Genomic DNA, 24,090 nt, shown 5'->3' on the forward strand with positions numbered 1-24,090 from the left:
AGTATAAGTACAAGTGTAATTCTTCAACTTTCACTAACCTTCCTAAATGAATTTCACTGATTGTTCGCTTGCTCATTCTGACGTTTGCTTGAAATGTTTTTAATATTACTACACTATAGCACTGTTTATTTTACAGAACAATATGACTATACAGTAGAACTTTTCTACATAAGACAGCATGACAATTGCTTTTCGAGCTGTAAGGGGAAGAAGAAGAACAGAAAGAATATTAGGCATATTACTAATAAAATACTAACAATGACATTTTAAATGATATCTATGTATTCTATAATATGAATTTCATAAGAATATGGTAAATAGCTTCCACATATTTAAAAGTTTACAAAGATTCAGAAATGTCACTTCTTTTTTAAATTCTCAACTCTGATTTTTAGAAGAGTGGAATTATAATTCACAATAAAGCTATTGAAGATTTAAACAGCAAGAACTCAGCTCCTAAATCTGTGAAAGAATTAATCCATATTTAACAAAAAATAGTGTTTCTAATTATGACTAAAAGCTATAGTACTTGCCCTTCTTCTAGGCTTTGATCCTAGCAACTGCAAAGATAAGATGCAAAATATAACTATTTAAGCCTGTAGGATAGGTAAATTCCATAAAGAGAATATACAATACATTAAATATATACTGAGTCGGCTGTCTGATTTTTTTTCATCCTTTACAATAAAATTATGTCGCTTTATACAGATCACATTAAAATGAAGCATATGTGACATCATCTGGATTGAGATCACTGTAACAAGCTTAATCATTCCTAGTTAATTATCTATCTATATACAGGTAATTCTTTTTTTTTAATTGAAAAGTTTTACAGTACATTTTTAAATACAAAACCCCTCCCATCCCCCTCCCCTCTCCCCAAACCTCCCCAACTCTCCCCTCCCCTCCCCCCCTCCCAGACTTCCCAGAGCTAAATACAGGGTATAAAAATACAAACATAATCTAAAATATGCAAACAACAATAAAATATTAAATTCTATCGCACTTTAACTCTTAATAAAATAACTACAAGCTAGTTATACATCATATAAATCCACTACTTATTCAAATGCTAAGTGAAACTTTTTAGTCCCATATTTATTCTGGATATAATCAATCCATCTTCTCCACTCCACAATATATCTCTGTTGCGATTGGTCTTTCAAATACGCTGAAATCTTTGCCATTTCTGCCAAATTGGAAACTTTTAAAGTCCATTCTTCTATAATCGGCAGTTCTTCCTTCTTCCAATATTGCGCTACTAAAAGTCTCGCTGCCGTAATTAAATTCAACATCAGCTTAGTGTCCACAACAGTAGTATCTGTGATAATACCCAATAAAAACAGTTGCGGACAAAACTTTATCCTTTTCTTGAATATTTTTTGCATATTCCACCAAATTTTAATCCAAAAAGCTTTAACCCTTTTACAAGTCCACCATATATGAAAATACGTTGCATCCTCACAACCACACCTCCAACATTTGGGCTGGCAGTTCGGATACATACTTGCTAATTTTTTAGGATCTAAGTGCCACCTATAAAACATTTTATAAAAGTTCTCTTAAGTTTTGGGCCTGTGTAAATTTTACATTTCTCACCCAGATCTTTTCCCAAGTATCCATTGTAATAACTTCTTGAAAATTCTGAGCCCACTTTATCATACAATCTTTAACAAGTTCCGTCTCTGAATCAATTTTTATCAATGCAAGATATATCCTTTTTATATGTGCTTGACCTTGATCTCTAATTTGCTTTACCAAATTTTCATCAATCATTGAAAAACCAGTTTTCTGGTCCTCTTTCCACCTAGTCTGTAATTGCCCATACTGAAACCAGGTTTGTACAATCTTTTCTTCTTTTAAAATATTATATGACTTTAATTGCCATACATTCCTCTCAAAACGTAAAATTTCCTTATATGTAGTCACATCGTGTTTAAATCCAACATTTATATTTTCTATTGTATGTTTAGGTATTGCCCAAATAGGTATCTTATAATTTAACTTGTGTCTGTACTTTTTCCAAACTCGCAACAGAGCACAGGTAATTCTTGACACATGGCCACAATTGAGCCCCAAATTTCTTTAACTAAGGGAGACAGTTGTTGTTTTTATGACCTTTTATGACCTTTCTTGCCACAGTTTTTAAGTTAGTAACACAAGTTGCTAAAATGAATCTGGCTTCCCCACTGACTTTTATTGTCAGAAGGTAGCAAAAGGTGACTACATGACCCCGGGACATTGCAACTGTCATAAATGAGTCAGTTGCCAAGCATCTGAATTTTGATGTGACCATGGGGATGCTGCAACGGTCATAAGTGTGAAAAAAGGTCATAAGTCACTTTTTTCATTGTAACTCGAGGACTATCTGTACTACTAAAATTCTCCTTGCCATAACCTTTAACTGGGCAAAATGGTGCCTCATAAGGCAATAGTTTTTGAATCAAGTAATTTCAAATAGCTTTACTTAAGAGAATGTGTCAAAAATCAAGGTTCAATGATTCTTGTGGAATTGAAATTTGGCAACTAAATCAATTAAGGACTTGCTACCAAAGGATTAGTTTCCTATCTAAAATGAGATAGAAGTATGTTTTCTTGTTCTTGCTTTAACTTGAAATGTAAAGCCACGCATCCTGGTTTAGAAATTTGTGTCAATCAAGTCCCTAGCTTCTGAAAAACCTTGGCTTAGCATTATAAATGAACACTGTCTTGGTGTGTTACTTTCTCCAATAAATGAAATTATAAGTCTAGGTATGTTCTTATAATAATAAACCAAGGGTTCTTATAATAATAAACCAAGGGTCACTAATGGTTTTTGTCAAATTCTCAGGGGTTTTGTTGTTGTTAAATTCTCAGTTTACTGCTGCTCAAGAAAAAAAACCAAGCTTCACTAACTTTCTGGCTTATAACGTTGTGCAAACACAGAAACCAATTGATATGCTAAAATAACACAAAATATCCATAACCAGATATACCCCATCAGATATTTACAAAGAAAACCACCACTCAATTTTATTTAAGTACAAATAAGGTAGAAGTAATAGGAAATATTCTGCTACAAATTATTGCTAAACTGGTATCAGAAGCATAACAGTGCATTAGGAGAATCAACTATTTCAAAAGGGGCAATGAGAATGACAGAAAATTGTGCTTTGTATAACCACATAAGATTCCTGCCGTGACAATCTGCCTGTGCTGAAGTGTTGCTATTGCTAATATCAAATATCATTTATTGTTGACCAAGAATTGAACCACTGACTAGACTGTCTGCCTTTCAATGTGCTGTAAAGATATATTTAAAACTCCATAGGCTGAGTGTGTCTGAACAGTTGTGTGAATAGAATCTAAGTGAAAACCACTATTTAAGATGATTCTGTATCTCATCTTTCCTTCTGCCCACCTCCCCATGAATTGTTGCATGTCTTTATAGTGGTTCCCAGAACTACATTCCATATTTCTGATGAAACATGTTGGTTCACAAAAATTTATTCAGCAATAAATTTGCTAATCCTTAAGGCAGGGGTGTCAAACTGTGGCCCATGGGCCGGATGTGTCATGCTGAAACCGTACCCACCCCAGCTCCAGCAATGGGGAAAAAGTCACGATAGGTCGTGACATGTCACATGACATGGCAATTTTGACACCCCTGCTGTAAGGTATCTCAAAACTGTTGTGCAGTTAATGATCGAATGGTAAATCCATTTGATCTAAGGTCCTTATTTTTCACCCTAGTTAATAACTCAGGAACTTCCCAGCTGTGTAGAAGCTTTGGCACAGGTCAGCACCCAGCATTCAGTTGCATTCTGCCTATAAATGTAAAGGTTACAGTCAAAGCAGTACTAAGGAGGGTAAATGAATTATAGCATCACAGAGCTGGAAAGGCCATTTAGGACATTAAGTACAATCCTCTGTTTAGTGCAAGAATCCAATTAAAGCATCCCAGCCAGATGGCTCTCCTGCCATTTCTGGAATACCTAAAATGACACCCTTCACCTCTCTTGTTAATTGGTTCCACTAAGTAAACTGTTATTCGGACTGTTAGAAAGTTTCCGCTAACCAGAATCTGACTTCCTGGTTCCTTCAACTTAAAACTTGTTGTTTGGAATGAGAAAAAACAGGTCTTTTTCTCCCACCTGCATGCTTTTAGTAATTTAAAAGAGTTATCAAGTCCCCCTCAGGCTTCATTCCCAATGGCTTCAATCTCTCTTAGGGTTCGTTTTTAGCCCCCCTCATCTCTTAACCTGCTCCAGTTTCTCGAATTCTTTAAATGGGGTGCCCAGAATGGGTTACATATTACGTGAGATACAAATAAAGTGTCAGCAAACCCGCAAAAAAGGGGGGGCGGGGGAGAAGCAGACGAAATCAATGGAGGAAGAGAAGGCGTTAACGCGACAGAAGATAGCCAAGTCTTACGCTCTGTGAGGGGGGGGGGAGGGCAGCAACAGCCGGGCAAAGCTGTTGAAGCAAGGAAGCAAAAGGACCTCGGGGCCGAGCCTTTTGTGGGGGAGAGGGGAGGCCTCAGAATACGAAAACGGTACATGAGAACATCTGAGCACAGCAAGGAACCCAACAAGGATTCCTATACCAACTCCCCAGTTTTGCCCCACTGCCAAATTCGGAGTGAAGGCCCCAATCCAACTCTTTCTTTATTTCTCACCCTGAGGCCAGCAGGGAGGCGGAAGCCTTGGTCCCAGTATCCACTCCGGCCGCCTCAGGCTCCGTTCCTCCGTCAGGGGCCGTTAGTGGCGAAGCACGTCGCTCCACAGCGCGGAAGTCAAAGCAACAAAAACAAAAAGAGAATTGACCTAAATTGTCCCAAATGCATCGCCGTAACCGACCCTCCGTGATATATCGCGTGATCGAGGAAGGGCGGAGCCGGAATTCGAAAGTGTCGCGGCCATCTTTACTATGGTCGCAGCTGGGTTGCCGCTCGCTTTTCAGAATGGCGCGGGTTTTCTTCCTTTGGCCGGCGCAAAGAGATGGGTGGGGACTGTAGAGCGTGGCTTCGTTTATTTTCGGTATTTTATTCTACATTCGGCTTTTTTTCCCAAAAAGATTTTAAATATAAATATTGGAGTCTAATTATGATAAAGATAGATTTAGCAAACTTAACATCTGATACGTTAATTATGATATCGTATCCCAATCTAGCTCCAGTTGTATTGTACACTAATACAATTATATTAGTCCCCAAACGACACTGAAAAAAGACTTAAAAAACCCAAAAGTCTAACACAATTCCAATGAAGAAGAAGATATTGGTGTTCCAATATCTAAGGCAGGGGTCTTCAAACTTGGCCCTTTTATGACTTGTGGACTTCAACTCCCAGAATTCCTCAGCCAGCAAAGCTGGCTGAGGAATTCTGGAAGTTGAAGTCCACAAGTCATAAAAGGGCCAAGTTTGAAGACCCCTGATCTAAGGGGTTGCCACAAAGAAGAACGGGGTCAAGCTATTCTGCAAAGCACCTGAAGGCAGGACAAGAAGCAACGGATGGAAACTAAACAAAGAGAGAAGCAACCTAGAACTAAGGAAAAATTTCCTGACAGTTAGAATAATTAATCAGTGGAATGCTTTCCCTCAAGAAATTGTGGCTGCTCCAAACACTGGAGATTTTAAAGACAAGATCATTAGACAACCACTTGTCTGAAACAGTATAGGACAGTGATGGTGAACCTTTTAGAGACCGAGTGCCCAAACTGCAACCTAAAACCCACTTACGTATCATCGGGTGTTGGGTGGGCGTGCGTGGTCCATTATGTGGGTGTGGCTAACTGGGTGGGTGAGGCCAATTGGGTAGGTGTGGCCCATTGGGTGGGTGTGGCTGCAGTGGTAAAGGCGGATGGTGGGGCTAAAAAGTTCGATCAATCAATTCCAACTTTGCGAGATCTTTTACTTTCCCGCAAGAAGTTGAAACTGATTGATTGAACCTTTTTTTTTGCACACGGTGGCAGAGGCCTAAAGCAAAAAGGTTTTATAAAACCCAGCTGAAGACCTAGGACTGGGGCGACGGCAAGTGCCACAGGTGGCACACAGAGAGGGCTCTGTGTGCCACCTGTGGCACACGTGCCATAGGTTTGCCACCATGGGTATAGAATTTCCTGCTTGAGCAGGGGGTTGGATTCAGCCGGTTTGTACCACTTCGGCAGAACCGGTAGCTAATTTTTTGTTGCCCAGTCCCAGAATGGACTTCCAGAAGCGGCATCCACACAGAGAACCGGTTGTTCACATATTTGAATCCCATTACTGATTGGAGTATCTGTTTTAGTGTTATTCTGATAAGCATGTAAATACCCCCACTATATTAATTCATCATGTTCAGTTGAATGTGGCTAACAATGAATTTCAGCATACAGATAAAATATTTCCACAAATTGTGCATAGGAATTTCCCTTGCCTATAAAGACAGTGTATAACTCATATTTTATAAATAAGCATTAGGGATCCAGTTTAACTGAAAACAAGTTTTTTTCAAATTAGTATGCATAATATTGCAATTAAAGGTGAATCCTTTATATAAAAGTATTTTTTTCATGGAGAGTAGTCTTGACATGTCAACACAATTTAAACATAGATAGATAGATTTTGGGGTACTGCAATGGCAAAGATACCATAAAATAGGCTTGTAGATTCATTCTTAATATACTGCTCAAAAAAATAAAGGGAACACTTATTTAATAGTAGGATGTCTTATTTTCTGTTCCCTTTATTTTTTTGAGCAGTATATTTAACATATACAGTATTTTCACACAATCCTGCTGTGACAATGTACCCCTCAAGACTTTTTCAACACCGCCCATACACAATTCACTCAATCTTTCCCTTTTCTCATTTGCATTGTATTTGTTGCTATGCATAGACCATTTTTTACAAGGGAGTTGCTGCAATGAGACTTTAAAATAGCCTCTTTTACATTAACATGGATCACATTAACAAGGATTATTGTAAATCCTTATTTAGCTAGTGGGAGGTGATTTTTCAAAAGGGACTTGCAACTTTATGTGGGTGAGAGAGAAACTTTTAAAGTGTGCCCTTCCTTTAAAAACTGCCTTGTGTTGCAGTGAGGCTGTAAAAAGCTTACGTTGAAATAAATGGAAGTTATTTTAAAGCCTCATTGAAATGAAGAATGGAGGATGTCTTCACTGGTAGACAAAGGGATTAATCCTTCCTAGCAATAAGCAACCTTTGAAAATGTTCATGTTGCTAAGGCTTGCTGGCTGTGAGCTGCGCAAAGTCAGGGAAAGGTCTTTTCTCTGACTTTAGAAAAATGAGCAGGACATTAATAATAATAAAGTTGGAAAGGACCTTGGAGGTCATCTAGTCCAACCCCCTGCTCAGGCAGGAAACCCTGTAACATTTCAGACAAATGACTGTCCAGTCTCTTAAAAACTTCCAGTGTTGGAGCATTCACAGCTTCTGGAGGCAGGTTGTTCTACTGGTTAATTGTTTTAACTGTCAGGAAATTTCTCCTTCATTCTAGGTTGCTTCTCTCCTTGATAAGTTTCCATCCATTGCTTCTTGTCCTGCCTTCAGGTGCTTTGGAGAATAGCTTGACTCCCTCTTCCTTGTGGAAAGGAGTGTAAATTCTAAAGAGTGTAAGTATCTTTCCTAGCTGTTATCAGGCCATATAGGAACATCTGGTGACTGGACTGGACCCTTTATTGTCCTTTAATACAGTAAATTGTCCTGTTTAACTGATTTCAGTGAGACTAAAGCATTTTTAATTTATTCTGATTTAATCCAGAACTACCAATTAATTAATGAAGCTGCATTCCTGAACCCATATTATTAGGATCTGGGAATTAAGTTCACTAAATATAATAAGGCTTACTGGTATATATGTTATTCAGTACAGCAGAAGACTGGCAGGCAAATGAAGAGTAACATTGGCAATGGCTGCAGTTGCAGTCAAAGAAACACAGTGGCTGTGCTCATGCAGGACATTAAGCTCATTAAAAAATAATCAGTTTTGTTTGCACATTATATTGAATAGTTCAGGTTTCAAATGGGCTGATTGGCGTAACATATTAAGACAATAAATGCAAGGGAGCAAATGCTTGCATCTTCCAGTGAAGGAGAGGTCTTACTCCCTGCAACTGCTGTGTCTGTCAGAGTTTTAAGGATTCAATATTTGGTCAGGAAACTGGAACAAAGTTGCAGTGACAAGTTGTATTTAAATAATCAACATGTTCGTATACAGGAAGTTCCTTGCTACCTAGTAATAACATATGGCACTGTGCTGAAGTGAAATGCTGCAATTTCCCAATTCTTAGCCAAAGGAAGGGTGAATAATAAAGGCAGCAGTTTAGAAATTTCATTCAATGATGTTTTATTCATTTTTGGAAAAATATCCTTTAATATAGTGCCAAAATGTCAGTTTACATAATATTTTGTTTGAATAATACATAATCCAGTGATAGCTATTTACTCCATTTAGTAGTTGGAAAAATACAAGATCACAACTGGGAACTATAGTTTTTCTGTTTAAAAATTGATGATACCATGGTTTATAATATGTAAGGCTACGTTGATACTATGTTTAGAAACTGGCAACTTTGTAATACATCAGATAGCTTCCTCCAGTAGTTAAGGCATCAGGCTAGAAACCAGGAAACTCTGAGTTCTAATCCTGCCTTAGCGATGAAAGCCAACTGGGTGATTTGGGGCCAGTCATTTGCTTAGCCCAACTCACCTTACAGGGTTATTTTGTGGGAAAAATAGGAGAAGGAAGGAGGTATGTTTGTTGCCTTGATTTATTTATAAAAATAATAAAGGCAGGATATAAATAACAACAAAAATTATATATTAATACTTTCTTTTAAGATTGTATTTTTTATTTTATCAAAATAAAACAATAAAAACATTGCACTTTTCATCATTGCACAACACTGATTTTCTAGTTTTTGGTAGAAATATTGTACTGTTATAATACATATTATTAAAGTTCATAAAAGCATTTGGTCTAGTTTCAGGCTATTTTTCCTTGGGCAACAAAACTGGAACTTTATTTTCAGATGACAGTTCTGTTCAGTTGGGATTTCTCATGCAGACTTGACAGCGACTAATTATTTTTTCCATATTTCCAGCTTTCAGAGTTTGTGGCACTGGTTTCCTTTAAATAATAATAATAATATATTTTAAATAAAACATTACTCCCATATCTTAAACATAAAACTAATAACACACTACATTGTCAGTCACCTACAAAAGTAAAAGTAATAATTAGGACCATGTAGTGCTTTGCATTTGAAGACAGCTGCCTTCACACATGCCTTCAAGTAGCATATGTCTGTAATTCTTGATAATAATGATATTTTTTTCCTGGAGCCTTCAGGGTGACACTGAGAAAAGTTATTGCTGATTTAATAGTTGATGACAGAAATTCCAGACACATCATCCAAAGCACCTTTTGTCTTTGAATCAGAAGCATTAGACAGTCCTGACAGAAAACATGTTTGTCATAAAACTATTTACCTATCAAATTTTCAAACTGCCCATCTCCCTCACAGTTGTTGTTAGCTGCGAAGTCGTGTCCGACCCATCACGACCCTATGGACAAGGTTCCTCCAGGCCTTCCTGTCCTCTACCATCTTCTGGAGTCCATTTAAGCTCACGCCTACTGCTTCAGTGACTCCATCCAGCCACCTCATTCCCTTCATGGATTACTGCCCCCTTCATGTATTACTGCCTTGTCATGGCGAAGGGGCCTGCGTAATTCAACGAAGCTATGAGCTATGCCGTGCAGGGCCACCCAAGATGGAAAGGTCATAGCAGAGAGTTCTGACAAAACGTGATCCACTGGAGAAGGAAATGGCAACCCACTCCAGTATCTTTGCCATGAAAACCCTATGGACAGTACCTCCCTCACAGAGGGACATTAAATAAGGCTTATAATGGCAGGTAGGTATCAAAACATAGATACTAATATTAGTTTTATTTGTAAATTGACCAAGTGGTAGCATATTACAGTACAATGAAGGAATGAACTGACTCATTTTAAGTTGCATCAGTGACAAAGTAGTATAAATAAACATACTTGAACATTCTTCTTGAATTTAGTGTAGCCAACCAGAAACTGTAGGAATTTGAGTAGTAATTGCATGTTCCTCGGCCATGACATTCAATGAATGGAAGGGCACGAAATTTTTCCAAGCATGACCCTGGAGATGCCAAAGCTTGTCCAGAAGCTTCTGAACCGGCACCCGTATACTGTAAAGATAAATTACTTTCATAAAAATCTGTTTTGGTTAGTAATCTGTGGATAAGGAATACCAGTTTTAGACTTCCAACAATAATTGCATCCCAGAATATTAAGACCTCAAAGAATCCATCCAGGTTACTTTTACATAGTAGTTTTTGCTAATATTAGTAGGATTTGTAGCATCATAGAACAACAGAAATTTCAGATACTTTTAGGAATGCATTTTTTTCCTTTGGGAACTTTTTACCCTTCTGGGCTGGAGTATAATCATACAAATGTAATATAGTTTTGTGAGGATTCTTGTGACTTTTAAATTAAATATAGCAAAGTTTATAAAACATTTTAGGATATAAAAATTATCCTAAAGCATTTTATGACACAATACAAAATGTCATGAAACATTTCCTGTGGTTAACTCCTGATGTTTGACTATGCTAGACTGTTCAGCATGGGCTACTTCAAGGCAGATAAATATCTGAATATTTCCTGAAGTTTTCAAATACATTAGAAGTTCTGCCATTGTTGACAGTATTGATGAATTGTAAGTAAATATTTATGATCCAATGGGTCACAGATTGGCTAGTGTACAACCAAAAGTCTTATTTCTGTGTGTTATTTTGTAACCTTCACTTGGATGAAATGCTGCATCATCGGACAAAACTTTCTCAACAGATGTGTATCAAGTGGACTAACTTACAGAATGCTGGGACCTGTTGCTCCTGTGGCACTGCCACAATCAGCTATAATCATGTGATCCTCATTTTCAACATTCCCCGATAGCTTCCCACAAGTCAGTGGGGAACCTGGAAGGAACTGATATGTACTGCTGATGTTTCTAGTCACCTTACCACTAGCAAAGTCTTTGCTTGTGAGAAGCTTGCAGAAAGAAAATCAATGGAGAAATAGGAAAGTTCCTCTGCTCTTACACTGCACAGGCTACTCACGCACTTCCGCCCTCCCTCCCCATCTGGCAGCAGCCACTTACCTGTTGGCTGGGAAGGAAGGGGAGAGGAGGAAAGGGAGGCAGGCAGGCAGGAATTTCTGACCTTCTGCCACCTTCACGCTAAAGAACTTGGGGGGGGGGAGCTGACAAGAAGCTGGAGGTCAGTCCTGCTCCCATGGGTCATAGGTTGGCTAGTAAGTACTAACACTACCTTTATTGTAAGATTAGAGTAACAGACTCTTGTCAAAGCACTTCTCTCCTCCCTTGTTTTTACTTTCCAAGGAATTAGGGAAGATTCTTTCTCAGATGTTTTCTCTATCCACATTCCTTCTATGGGCTAAGATAGCTTGTGTCTGACATTGCTTTAGTTGTGGCTCTTTGTTCAGTCTCCAAAAATTATTTTCTCAACCTATTATACGGTCCCTAATTTATCACAACTGCTGCCAGTAATACTTTAAATTGTGCAAGTGCATAAAGTTGGTTAGACGTTTCCCTTGTTTCTTCTGGTATTGGACAAGTTGCTGACTTTAATGTAGCACTGTGGCTCAGTGGTTAAGACACTGGACTTAGAAAACTGACAGCCTGAGTTCAAGACCTGAGCATTGCACTATGGGGTGAGCACCCATCTTCACCTAGCTCCTGCCCACCTAGCAGTTCAAAAGCACGCAAATGCAAGAAGATAAATAGGTACCACTTCAGTGGGGAGGAAACAGCGCTCTGCAACATCATGCTGGACACATGACCACGGAAACGTCTTCACACAACAATGACTCAACAGCCTTGAAACGGAGATGAGCGCCGCCTCCTATAGTTGGCAACGACTAGCGGAGTAAAATCCGCAGGGACTTCTCTCCTTATCAGTTTCTTATCAAGAAAAGAACAACAGATTCCTCAAGAATTTCTGGTCTCAAGTTTTGATGTTTTTGAGGCGGTGAGAGACAGATGGGCCTGGAGACTGCTGATCCATAGAGTGGCCGAGGGTTAGACACAATACTTAAAACCAGACATCCCTTGTAAAAACCATAATACTGCAATTGACAGCAAAGAACTAGCAAAGTACTGCTGTAGCTGCTTTGTTTTTTTGTAAAGCTGCCAGCCACTCAGTTAGGAATCTGGGGTACTTTTTCCAACTAACACATTTTATTAGAAGGCATGAGCTGCAACTCATTTCATAAGCGACATAGAGTGGCAAGACTGTCATTGGATTTAAATTGGAGGGAGTGGGGACAGGAAAGGAGGGGGAGATAAGTTGGTTGTGTAGATGCAGCTTATACGTGAGATAGATTTCAAGAATCTAATTAATTAGCACTGCACCTTTCCCCCCCCATAGCACTCCAATAATGAACCATAATAAAATGAAATATATCATTTTGATTAAGCACCTTCAGAACTTCTTTTTTTAATCTCTTGCCTAATGAATTATTTATTTCAAACAAAAAACAGTCCATCTATCTATCTATCTATCTATCTATCTATCTATCTATCTATCTATCTATCTATCTATCTATCTATCTATCTTACCATAACAAAAGAAAAGCCTTTCCAAAGGGATTGCCAGCCTTGAGGACAGGATGGAACTGAAGTTTTTTGACTATGGACTGCTATCATCATTGCTGGACCTTCACAGACAACGCATCTACAAAGTGAGAGACAAGTGTATCCTGAAGTAAAGGGAGAAACAAACTGCAACATACAAATGAATTTTTACCATAATAGTGCCTTCCATTTTCTTTCTCTGATATATTTGCTCTCAATGATAGTCGTGGAAAACTTAGTTTAGATATATCACTGCCACTCAAAAACTTTTGCACTCCAAGCCATGAGGTGAGAGTGAACGGCAGAATGTTATATCAGGGCTGGGGGGGAAAAAGTGCTGATAAACCAGGTAGCCAGCAGAACACACAGAAATGGAATATTTCATTGTTTATTCATCTTTTTACAAAATCACTTATGCATCTTGATTTTGTTTTTGGAAACCAATACTTTATCTGCTTAGTGTTTCTTATATAAAGGTATGTATCAAATAAATAACTGTATAGAAATTAGAAGGGGAATCAAGTAGGAAAAGTTACCTGCTAATATAGGACTCTAAAGCTCTTCCAGAAATTGGTGCCATATCTGCAGGCATTGGTTTTTCTGTTGACAGCCAATAGGAATAATCATTGCGAGAAGCAAATCTGCAGACAGTTTGGGTATTACATAATAAAAAGGGCATAGTAGTAAATCTTGAAAGACAGCTGCCAGATGTACCTGTATGATTCAGAAGAGAAGTTCTAATGAGTTCAATAAAGTATCCTATTTTGTTATAGATATACTATGATGTTTATAATTCTGAAAAAAATAATCTGAGAAAACAAAGGAGTAACAAAAGTTTTTAATAGGGAAGTATCAAAAGGTATGGGAAGAGAAAATATTTTGGGATTAATTCCTTTGGAATTATCCTTGCTCTGGGTAAGGCAATGTGGAATTTAAAATTGGAAGACACAGATTAAAATAAAATAGCTAGAAATATGTAAATTCATTAATGTTACAACATGTTTTTTTCTCATGGTGTTTTCTCAAGAATTTTGAAATAACCAGTTTATAGAGTTTTAAAACAGTACATAAAGCAATTAGACAGTAATCCTTATGCTGGCAGTTATTCTTAACCAAAACTCTCATTAAGAAATAAAGTTATTTGATCTGGACAATACATATATATGCTATCTTCTATACCATGAAAAGTGCTGCAGAGCAAAGATTCCTCCTTAAAAGGCAGATAATAGTCACAATTCTCTGGGAATTTATCAATTAAGACCTCTGTTTAGAACTGCACTGTTGGATATATTATTGTAACCAGGACGTGAAATGCTTGCTTTTGCACAGCAAACTTTATAGATATCTTGTTAAGGAAAAAATAAAGCATAAAATTACCAAGGTCTTGTCCATGTGCTTGTTCATTTCCTTGTACAAAAAGAAGAGAGTAACCACTGTAGATCTGTGTTGTCCCAGATGGACATGTAGGAATTTTTGTTGACTGGCTGTGCCGGGAAAAAATGAAGCCTCTTTTCACTGGACTAGTTATGCAGCTTCCTGGGAATCCAGGAAGTCCCTTTATACCAGGAGATCCAAGCAATCCAGGTAAACCTATCCATAAATTAATTGAGAAAATAACAATTAGAAATATTTGTGACTCTGTCCACTTACAAACTCTGTGTAAAGTATACACAATATTTCCATGATTATAGTAGCCAGGTACAAGACAAAACCCAAATACTTCATTGTGTCTTCTTGTAATAAGTTTACCGTTCCTTATTAAAGTACCTTTTTGCCCCTGAAATCCTTTTTCTCCTTTGGGTCCAAGTGGTCCAGTTCTACCTGGAATACCATGACGGCCTGACTGGCCCGTTATACCAGGAGGTCCTGGATTGATGAATAGAAGAAAAAAAATGTTAGCATATGTTTAAAACATACCTAAAAGGAAGGGATCTTTCTGGAGGAGACTTGATGCAAACTCATTGTAAGACAAGCTCCAAATAACTGCCAGTAGTAACTAGCTCTCTGTATTTCATCTAGAAACACCTTCAAATGTGGGTGTTCTGTCTCTGAGTTCTTCCAGCATCGATCCTGAATTCCCCATCAAGCAAAATGACGGAAAGGCAGCCCAGGCAGAGCTCTAAGTAATACTGCAGCAATAATCACCACAGTAGACTAGATCAAATAGAGCAGTGATTCTCAGCCTTGGCATCTTGAAGATTTTGAACTTAACTCCCAGAATTCCCTGGCCAGCATGTTGAGGTCCTCACATCCTCAAGTTGATAAGGTTGAAAAACATTGAAATGGAGAAAAGGAAGTATGTACCTGGAAGCCCAGGTGACCCTCGGGGACCAGGATCTCCTGAGCTTCCTGGGTTTCCTGGAGGTCCAGCAGGTCCTGGGTTTCCTGGGAAAGAAGCTGCTTTCAGAAATGGTCCAGGCTGGCCTAGTAATGAAGATACAAGCAAATAAAACGGTTCTTTGTTTATTTATATACTATTACCGTTATAGATTAATTGCTACTCTTTACAATTACAATTATTTATCAGCAAATAATATTACAAATCCAAGACAATTAAGTAAAATAGATCAAGTATATTTGCTACCAGGTAGTCCTGTTGGCCCTCGAGGCCCTGCTATTCCGGTTGGTCCAGGTGGTCCTTGATTGCCCTTTTCTCCTGAAAGGAAGAGTCTACTATTAGACAGCTATTATATGATTATGAAGGGATGCGGTGGCTCAGTGGGTTAGGATGCTGAGCTTGTCAATCACGTCGGCAGTTTGGCGGGTTGAATCCCGAGTGCCGCATAATAGAGTGAGCACCTGTTACTCGTCCCAGCTTCTGCCAACCTAGCAGTTCGAAAGCACGTAAAAATGCAAGTAGAAAAATAGGGACCACTATGGTGGGAAGGTAACAGCGTTCCATGCACCTTTGGCGTCCAGTCTTGCCAGCCACATGACCACGGAGACGTCCTGGGAGAAGCGCTGGCTCTTCGGCTTTGAAACGGAGATGGGCACCGGCCCCTAGAGTTGGAAACGACTAGCACGCATGTGCGGGGGAACCTTTACCTTTACCTTTTTATATGATTATGATGTCAAAGAATACTTGTGAATTCTATAAAGCTCACATAACTTTGGGAATGCAAGACACAATTTATTATTCTATTTCATTTTACTAGGGCAGAGTTTTGGGGAAAGAGGTTGATGTTAATTGGTTTTGGTAGTCCAGTAGGGTCCATTATCAAAGAAATATGCATAAAGATGCACATTCGTACAAATATTGGCCAGTTATTGCATGCTTTTGCCTAGTATGTCTTGAACATATGAACATTCTACAGAAATCTCTTAGATTTTAGTAAAGCTAACTTTTTTATAGTGCCAGCAATATTGTTTTGAATTTTCATATTTAACGGCCAGCCCTGTCAAGGAAGAGGACAAGAACGAGACACAGAGGAAGAATCTTTGGATCTCATCCAAGAGAGAAACAGGTTGATTTTATACTGAAATTTTCCTAATTTGATCCAATCCCATATAGTCAAATGGACTCCTTGAGATCACTGGCTGAGAATCTCCATGGCAACTAGCAAGAATGTACAACCTGTTTTTTTATTTCCAAGTCAAATACATTATGATTATTTTTTTGTAATTAGTGTGGATCTCTTTCTATGTTTAGAATCCAAGTTTAAATTTAAGACTTTTTGCCTGTAGTTCCTACTTTATAAGTTGTGCAAAACACAATCCAACTTGATTTCAGAGACAACAAGAACAATACCTATTCAAACCATCTCTTGTAGCACATAAGCAGTGACAATAATGAGGAGCTGGAATGGCAATTTCTGTTTATCTTGCTTTCTTGTTCATTTTTGAGACTTGGGCTCATGGAAAAAACTAGCAAGGAAACAGACAAGCTGCTCTCTATATCTAATTTGTAAAATCTTTGCATGAAATCATAGCTCCATTGAATTAATCCAAGCCCCTATAGATCATCCTGGAAAAATCTTTGTGGTTACTGAGAGCTAAAAATAAAGGGACAACACTCAAACAATTAGTCCAGAAAAAGTTCTCTACCTGCAGTATCCAATTTATATTTCATTCATGATGTGTGATATATACAGTAAGTGACATAATGTGGCATTCTAGAATTAGACAACATAGGAAAATACCTTTTATTCCTGGTAATCCCGGAAAGCCAAGTTCACCATCAGGGCCCTGATAACCAGGGATACCCTCAATTCCCTACAAATCAGGGTAAAAATATTCTTTATCAGTTTAAACCTGCTTTCAATAGATTTTGTAAGTAGGGCAAATAGAGAATGAACATCAGTTTAAAAAACTGAGCAACCAAAAGCATTGCCAATGGAAAACTGGAGAATTTAAATTCAGTCCTTATAATTGCTGGCCTTATATTTCTATTTTCTCACTAAAAGCAAAGGAGCACTGAAACCAATCCTTTGCATTATTTATTTAATCCATCTCTAATTTTAAAATAGGCATATTTCTGTATAGATACCCCCATGTATTCTTAACAATTTTATTTTGGAACCTGTTATCTTTCCTAACAATTAAATACAACAAAATACAAGCACAACTAAGTTCCTTAGTATTGGACATGTTATTCTGAGAAGAATGAGGGCCTCAATAGAAGAAAAATTACCCATATCCTAAACACTCATAGGTCAATGAACGTGGGATGAAAATTCTTTTTGTATTTGCTCTGATCTTCCGTGTCCCCATGCCTTAACAACAGCTAGGTCTTAATTATAACTTACTCCATCTATGAGTGAAATAGCAAATAATAAAAATAAAAATCTTAGGACATTTCACCAGCCTAATGACACCCACTAATACACCCACTAATTCTGCGTTGATAGCTAAAAAAAATGAGACTTAGTAAAATTCCTTGTTTTTTAATCAATGCTAAAAACTGATTGTTTAAGTTAAATTATTTTTGCAAAATGTAAAAGCTTTCCTCATCCACAATTATGCATTGTTGCAAGGCTCATATATAAAATCAATGACTGACTAATAAAAGTTATTTATTTAACTTACTGGCATACCAGGAAGGCCATCATCACCTTTCATTCCTGGTGGGCCTGGAATTCCATCAGTTCCTCGGACACCTTTGTTTCCTTTTATGCTGTAGCCTGGGACTCCAGCAGGTCCTGGGCTTCCAGGAACACCTATGTTTCGGGGGGGGTTTCAAAGTACATGCTTTTGGGAATACGATATTAACCAAGAATTGTGTAAATTTATATGCAAACATATTTTTAATCTCTTGTATCTCTTTAATAAATTGCAATGTGTGTATGACACTTTTCACTTTAAATCTGCAAAGTTGGTAGCAAGTTCCACTTCTACAGGAGCTGCCAGGAAGAATATACCCGCCCACCCCACTGAACGCACAACAGCCCAAATGCTTTTGGTCTAATACAATCTTGTGGAATATTGTACGTACCTCAGGGGAGAGGGTTCCTTAGAATGCCATACAAAACCTGTCATTGAAACAATAGCCCACAACTCTCATAAATTACTATCTCTAATTTGGAAGGCTTTAACAGGGGGTTGGATAAGTTAATGGAGGACAAGCCTATGAAGCACTAGTAGTCTTGAAAACAGGTTGGATGCATTTTGTCTCTAAATACGTTTGCAGGAAAGAAAATGGGAAAAAAATATACATTTCTGCCAATATGCAGAAAAAAATGGTGAACGTGAAGTGCTTTGGTCTGATCCCTCAAGGCTATTCTTATGTTTCTATGTTAAATGCAGAGATGATTGGACAGTTGGTACATATGCTCCCAAACGTCTTCCCTACAGAAGACAGCTGCTTAGCTTCTTAACTGTAAAGCAGAACAGCTAAATGAAGAGGGGAAAAACAGCTAAAGTGAAAGTAGGAAAAAATTCATGATGAATCTGATCAGGGATGAGAAATGGAGAAATGAATAACTGCATCTATTTTGTAGTAATGATAAGTTGCTGCAAAACAAATGCTAAAGTTCTTGTATAATTAATGGCTTCTTACCTGGATTTCCATCTGGGCCAGGAGGACCTCTATTTCCTTTGAGGCTAATTATTGTCCCTGGCTTTCCTGGGATTCCTGGTGGTCCAGGTAAACCAGGAGATCCACTAGGTCCTTGGTCTCCCATAACACCTTTAATGCCTTGTAGTCCTGGAGAACCAGCTACTCCCATATCTCCTTTGATACCTTGGGAATGAATATTTTAATCAAAGTTAAGAACATATTGGTCATTATATTTTTAAGGGTACTATGATGTGTTCCAAAAATTCTAAAAATGCCAAGCTAGTGATGTCAAGAAATATAAACTATATCCATCATTACTCCACAGTTGAGTTCCTTTCTACGTATGCAGTTTATTTTCCATGAATAGACTTTCTGGTAATACAATCTACTTTCCACATACAGGAATTATAATATTGGATATATAACCTAGTTTGGGTCAGATGTTATGAGTTAGAAGTTACTTTCTTTGTAACAACCACCATTAATGCTACTACATTTCTGATCAGATGATGTGATGATCTATCAGCCAGGAGTAGACAACCCAGGAATCCTGAAGCATTTATATTAAGCTTTTCTATCCTGTCTCTTCCAGTTAGGATAACCTGCAGCATATATTCAACTCTAGAATAGACAAAATAAAACTACTAACTCTATTAAAAGAAAACATAGGCACTATCTTAAGGAATTCAGGAAAACCTTAATTGTAGTTATGTGGTACCAAAAAGGCTATTTATAGCAATTCTCCCTCATAAGAATAATTATTCCTTTTAGAAGAATGGAAGGAATAGTTCTGAAAAAGCCCTTTTTTTCTTTTTGTAGCATCCACCCAATTATTGGCTACAATATATCAAACGTGTTTTATAAAATATATGCAAATAATAAACTATTGTCTAGCTTTCTCATCTGGATTTTCTTATTACAGAACCTGAAGAAATTTTATTATGCAAATAGATTTCAGTTAATCTTAGTGGGGCTGGAAATCCAGGTGATGAAAAAGAAAAGCATGCTCTTGTCTCAAAAAATATATATAGTACATTTTTAATAATATAGTAATAGCAATAGCACTTAGACTTATATACCGTTCCATAGTGCTTTACAGCCCTCTCTAAGCAGTTTACAAATGTCAGCATATTGCTCCCAACAATTTGGGTCCTCGTTTTACTAACCTTGGAAGGACAGAAGGCTGAGTCAACCTTGAGCCCCATCAGAATCAAACTCCTGGCTGTGGACAGAGTTTGCCTGCAATACTGCACTTCAACCACTGCACCTCCAGGGCTATTATATATAGTGTGGAAGATTTTTCAGATTCTATATTATGAATTTATTCTATTTTGTGAGGAAAATAGAACAAAAAGGTGTCTTGACTATGTTCACCATCTTGACTTGTAAAAATAATAAACGTGGGTTAAAAATAAATAAATAAAATAAATAAGATATGCAGTATAATTTTACCTTTAGGGCCAGGAAGTCCTTTAGGGCCAGGAATTTGTTGCCCTGGGGAACCTACATGATAATAATGTATTTTATATTTCAAAAGTAAAATAAAATTTAAAAGGCACTATATTATAATGGTATTAATAATAAATATGGCTAAATGTTATTCTGAAAATTATATGACAAAGATTCATAAACAAAACCTATTTTTAATGAACTCATTCAATAATGCTCTTTATTTCTTGATAAATTTATTTAGCAAAGGAGTTACTTGCTTAAATAGTTTCAACATGGCTGATACATATTGTGATTTCCACATTGCTACAAAGTACTTCCAAGTTGCTATTAATAAATATATAACTGATTCAAATTCTTGTTCCAAGAAGTATTTGAAATACTGTACATTTTAAAAGTACAGCATTAAGAATAAATGAAATCTCATTTTTATGTCCCTTATCATCTTTGCAATATGCTAAATAATGAGAAATAGCCAAAATACTTGAAACAGTTTTGCATCCAGTATCTGACAACAATAACGATCAATTCAAATAATGTACAATATAAAAATTATGTGGTTAAAAATGAGCAAAGGTGCAACTGGTAGCCATTCTTTTTAAATAGTCTTCCTAAAGTTTAAGCGACTAAGTTAAATATGAGCATCTGTCAGCAATGAAAATAATTTTGGCATGATATCACAATCCCAAATTAACAAATTTTGTCAAAATATGAAAAAGATTGCAAAACAATAAAAACCTTGTGCTCCTGTTTCTCCAGGTGGACCATAAGTACCACCATGTCCTTGATTACCCTTTTCACCAACTAATCCATTTTCACCAGGCAATCCAACTGGACCTGAGGAAAATAAATTTTAAAGTCATATTTTGTATGCATTTCTAAAAATGAAAAAGCCACATTGCTTAATATCATGGTACAAAAATAGTATAATGGGGGAGTGGTTTGCTAAACCACTAAAATTAAATATATTTTTAGAGATGTCAAAACACTGATACTTGCAAATCAAATTTTGTTTGTTCTTGAAACACTGTAGAAAAAGGTATACTGTATTGTGCTTCCTTCTAGAATATAGGTTGATAATGTCTCTGAATTATAAGACAGGATAAGTATACAAATAGTAGACTATCTTCCAGGTGTTCTTCATCACAGATAGGTGAATACCTAGACTGCAAGCTCTATAATATCAATATCATGTTTGGCTTTCAGGACAATTCCTAGTAAACATTTAGGACAGCTCTTCTGCAAACAATAAACTATGGTGCTCTTATTGTTGAACTATATTATTTCCTTCTATCAAATCACTCTAATCTGGAGTGGGAAACATGTGGCCTACTGGTGTTTTACAGCCCTCAGTGTAATATCAAAAGGAACTGAAGGAAACCTTTCATTTAGATTAATATTCTATTTCTTCTGTGTACAGTATTCTGTTAAATGTAGAAGAAGTGAAAGAGGTGACATAAAACTAAAGAGAAAAAAATAGGAGAAAAGAGACAGCATTAGCTCCACCTAATGTTTTAGATTCCTCTACTATTGGGTTTTTCCTAGATACTATTCTCTCAAGTTGACCACTATTGTAGTCTTTGCTAACTAATAATGCTTATACTGCTCACATCTTTTATGTTCACTGATAAAACTTGAAGAAGAAACAGCTTGAGCAAGCTGACAACAACAAGGAGCAACCATCACTATTTGTTCCATATACTTTTCTCTGGTAGTATCTAGATATTATTTAAAAGGTTAAAAAAAGAAGAGCAGTACATAGATTTTATCAGCAGTTACATACAGAAACAACTCCAGCAGTGGCCAGTTCAGCTATACCATATTCTACCAATAAGAAATTCATTCCCACTAATAGCCATGATATCAAACTAGAAAAGACAGTACGGAAATCCATCAGGTAAAAAGCAGTATGCCCAGTGGTAGGATTCAGCTGGTTTGCACCACTTCGGCAGAACCGGTAGCTAATTTTTTGTTGCCCAGGCCCAGAATGGACTTACAGAAGCAGCATCCACACAGAGAACCGGTTGTTCACATATTTGAATCCCACCACTGAGTATGCCATATGTTCAATTAATTTGGTTTCACTGCTTCTATAGATTGCAAAGCTCTGCATCTGTGCATCTATGCGACATGATATATAGCAGATGGATTTCATTTTGCATTATGGGTCATAAGCCACCTGTGCTTCTCAACTGTATTATACAGGAGAAATATTTTCATTTTGGATAAGAGATAAAAGAACCTGGAAGAGATAAAATAGGTTCTTAGACTTTCATGCTCTCTATTTAGATAGATAAAAAGGTAAAGGTAAAGGTTCCCCCGCACATGCATGCTAGTCGTTTCCGACTCTAGGGGCCGGTGCTCATCTCCGTTTCAAAGCCGAAGAGCCAGCGCTTGTCCGAGGACGTCTCCGTGGTCATGTGGCCGGCATGACTAGACGCCAAAGGCGCACGGAACGCTGTTACCTTCCCACCGCAGTGGTCCCTATTTTTCTACTTGCATTTTTACGTGCTTTCGAACTGCTAGGTTGGCAGAAGCTGGGACGAGTAACAGGCGCTCACTCTGCTACGCGGCACTCGGGATTCAACCCGCCAAACTGCCGACCTTCCGATCGACAAGCTCAGCGTCCTAACACACTGAGCCACCGCGTCCCTTATTTAGATAGATAAAACTAGTTAAAAAATAAATGGTTGTGTGTTTCAACAGTGAAAAATGGGGAATGTTCAGAAACAAAAGAGTCTAACAATTTACAAACCTGGAGGTCCTCTCACACCATTTTGTCCTGGTAGTCCTTTGTTACCTTTGTTACCTTTACTGCCCACAGGTCCTGGTTGTCCTATAAATAGAATATAACACATTGACAAAAATTTTAAAGGGTATTGTAAAGGAGCAAGCGAAGTGGATCCATCTTTTTCCTTCATTGAATATAAGTACTTATGTGTTCCCATATTGCTTAAGTAGCATAGACAATTAAATGCCCTACTTTATGGCCTCAACCAAACACTCTTCTTGCTCTGATCCTGAGACCAGAGACTGGTAATAATTTTTGAGGTCCCTTCCTCACGATGGAGGCTTCCTCTTGGTACTATCTTTCCAATGAAACGAGCAGAATCAAAGTGATCTGGCAAGAAAGTGGTTGTTTCCATCAGAAAACAAAATGCAAATTCCTACACAGATATTCTAATTTGTAGGAGCAGTCTAAGAGAAGCTGGTGATCTGCAGATTCAGCCCACTGCAGGACCATCTTGTCCATCCTGATGTGAGGCTGTGTACTTTCATGGTCATTTCTGCTTTATCTGTCAGAAAGAACAAGACCTCCCTAGCCTAACATAATCAAGATTGCAAAAACTGATATAGTATAGCTACCTGACATTTTGAGGAAAAAACATGAAACTTATAGGATGAGTTCCAGAACAATATGTCTTAATTAAAAAGCAAAGTGGGAAAAAAGATAATCTACAAATCTAATCTCTCAGGTCTGTGAATTGGCCTCTTACGACTCTCAACCCACCAAACTTGGCCAACAAAAGACTGAGGTGACCTTTCTATTTTACCTGTAATTCCTGGTAAACCAGTATCCCCTCTGTTTCCAGGTAGTCCAGGTACTCCAATAAGACCTGGGTGGCCTGGTGATCCACTTGCCCCCTTTCTTCCCCTCTCTCCAAGAAGACCTGGATTACCCTAGCATGTAGGGACAAAATAAAATAGTAAATAAAAGACCAACAAGGAAACACCACCTGATACAAGGAAACTAACATCAGTTTTCTATACCTTAGGTCCTGGGTTTCCTGGAGGCCCAGTACCAGGTTTGGGTTCTCCTTTATCTCCTGGAATACCAGGAAAGCCAGGTGGGCCTGCTACACCTGGGGATCCAGGCCAACCTGAAGAACCTTCCTGCCCTTTAGGACCTGAAATGACATAACAATGAAATTTTTGTGTTTTGTTTTTTTTTACTTTTTCACTTTGAT

The 24,090-nt window shown here is 37.7% G+C and overlaps 2 protein-coding genes across 7 annotated transcripts in view; both read right to left on the minus strand.

Annotated features, from left to right (window-relative positions):
• The window catches only part of MFF (mitochondrial fission factor), a 29,691-nt gene extending 24,761 nt beyond the window's left edge, over positions 1 to 4,930 (minus strand). For 2 of the 6 annotated variants that reach the window (XM_081328376.1, XM_081328375.1), the window contains exon 1: positions 39 to 875. In XM_081328376.1, the coding sequence (XP_081184502.1) occupies positions 39 to 76 (38 nt within the window). In that variant the 5' untranslated portion in view covers positions 77 to 875. Of the gene's footprint in view, positions 1 to 38; positions 877 to 4,657 lie in introns of those variants that run through there. The other 4 variants (XM_081328373.1, XM_081328372.1, XM_081328377.1 and 1 more) reach the window with 4 other exon arrangements.
• A 4,095-nt stretch (positions 4,931 to 9,025) lies between these two features.
• The window catches only part of COL4A3 (collagen type IV alpha 3 chain), a gene marked incomplete at both ends in the record, with an annotated part of 69,962 nt that continues 54,897 nt past the window's right edge, over positions 9,026 to 24,090 (minus strand). The window contains 16 exons of the mRNA XM_081328537.1: positions 9,026 to 9,110; positions 10,035 to 10,207; positions 12,664 to 12,778; positions 13,215 to 13,392; positions 14,056 to 14,268; positions 14,446 to 14,544; positions 14,983 to 15,102; positions 15,263 to 15,334; positions 16,818 to 16,890; positions 17,704 to 17,834; positions 18,674 to 18,856; positions 20,126 to 20,176; positions 20,861 to 20,959; positions 22,878 to 22,958; positions 23,677 to 23,803; positions 23,894 to 24,030. Of these exons, the coding sequence (XP_081184663.1) occupies positions 9,026 to 9,110; positions 10,035 to 10,207; positions 12,664 to 12,778; positions 13,215 to 13,392; positions 14,056 to 14,268; positions 14,446 to 14,544; positions 14,983 to 15,102; positions 15,263 to 15,334; positions 16,818 to 16,890; positions 17,704 to 17,834; positions 18,674 to 18,856; positions 20,126 to 20,176; positions 20,861 to 20,959; positions 22,878 to 22,958; positions 23,677 to 23,803; positions 23,894 to 24,030 (1,937 nt within the window). The remainder of the gene's footprint in view (positions 9,111 to 10,034; positions 10,208 to 12,663; positions 12,779 to 13,214; positions 13,393 to 14,055; positions 14,269 to 14,445; positions 14,545 to 14,982; positions 15,103 to 15,262; positions 15,335 to 16,817; positions 16,891 to 17,703; positions 17,835 to 18,673; positions 18,857 to 20,125; positions 20,177 to 20,860; positions 20,960 to 22,877; positions 22,959 to 23,676; positions 23,804 to 23,893; positions 24,031 to 24,090) is intronic.

This window comes from Vipera berus (assembly GCF_964194415.1).
Source record: "Vipera berus genome assembly, chromosome: 5".
NCBI lineage: Eukaryota > Metazoa > Chordata > Lepidosauria > Squamata > Viperidae > Vipera > Vipera berus.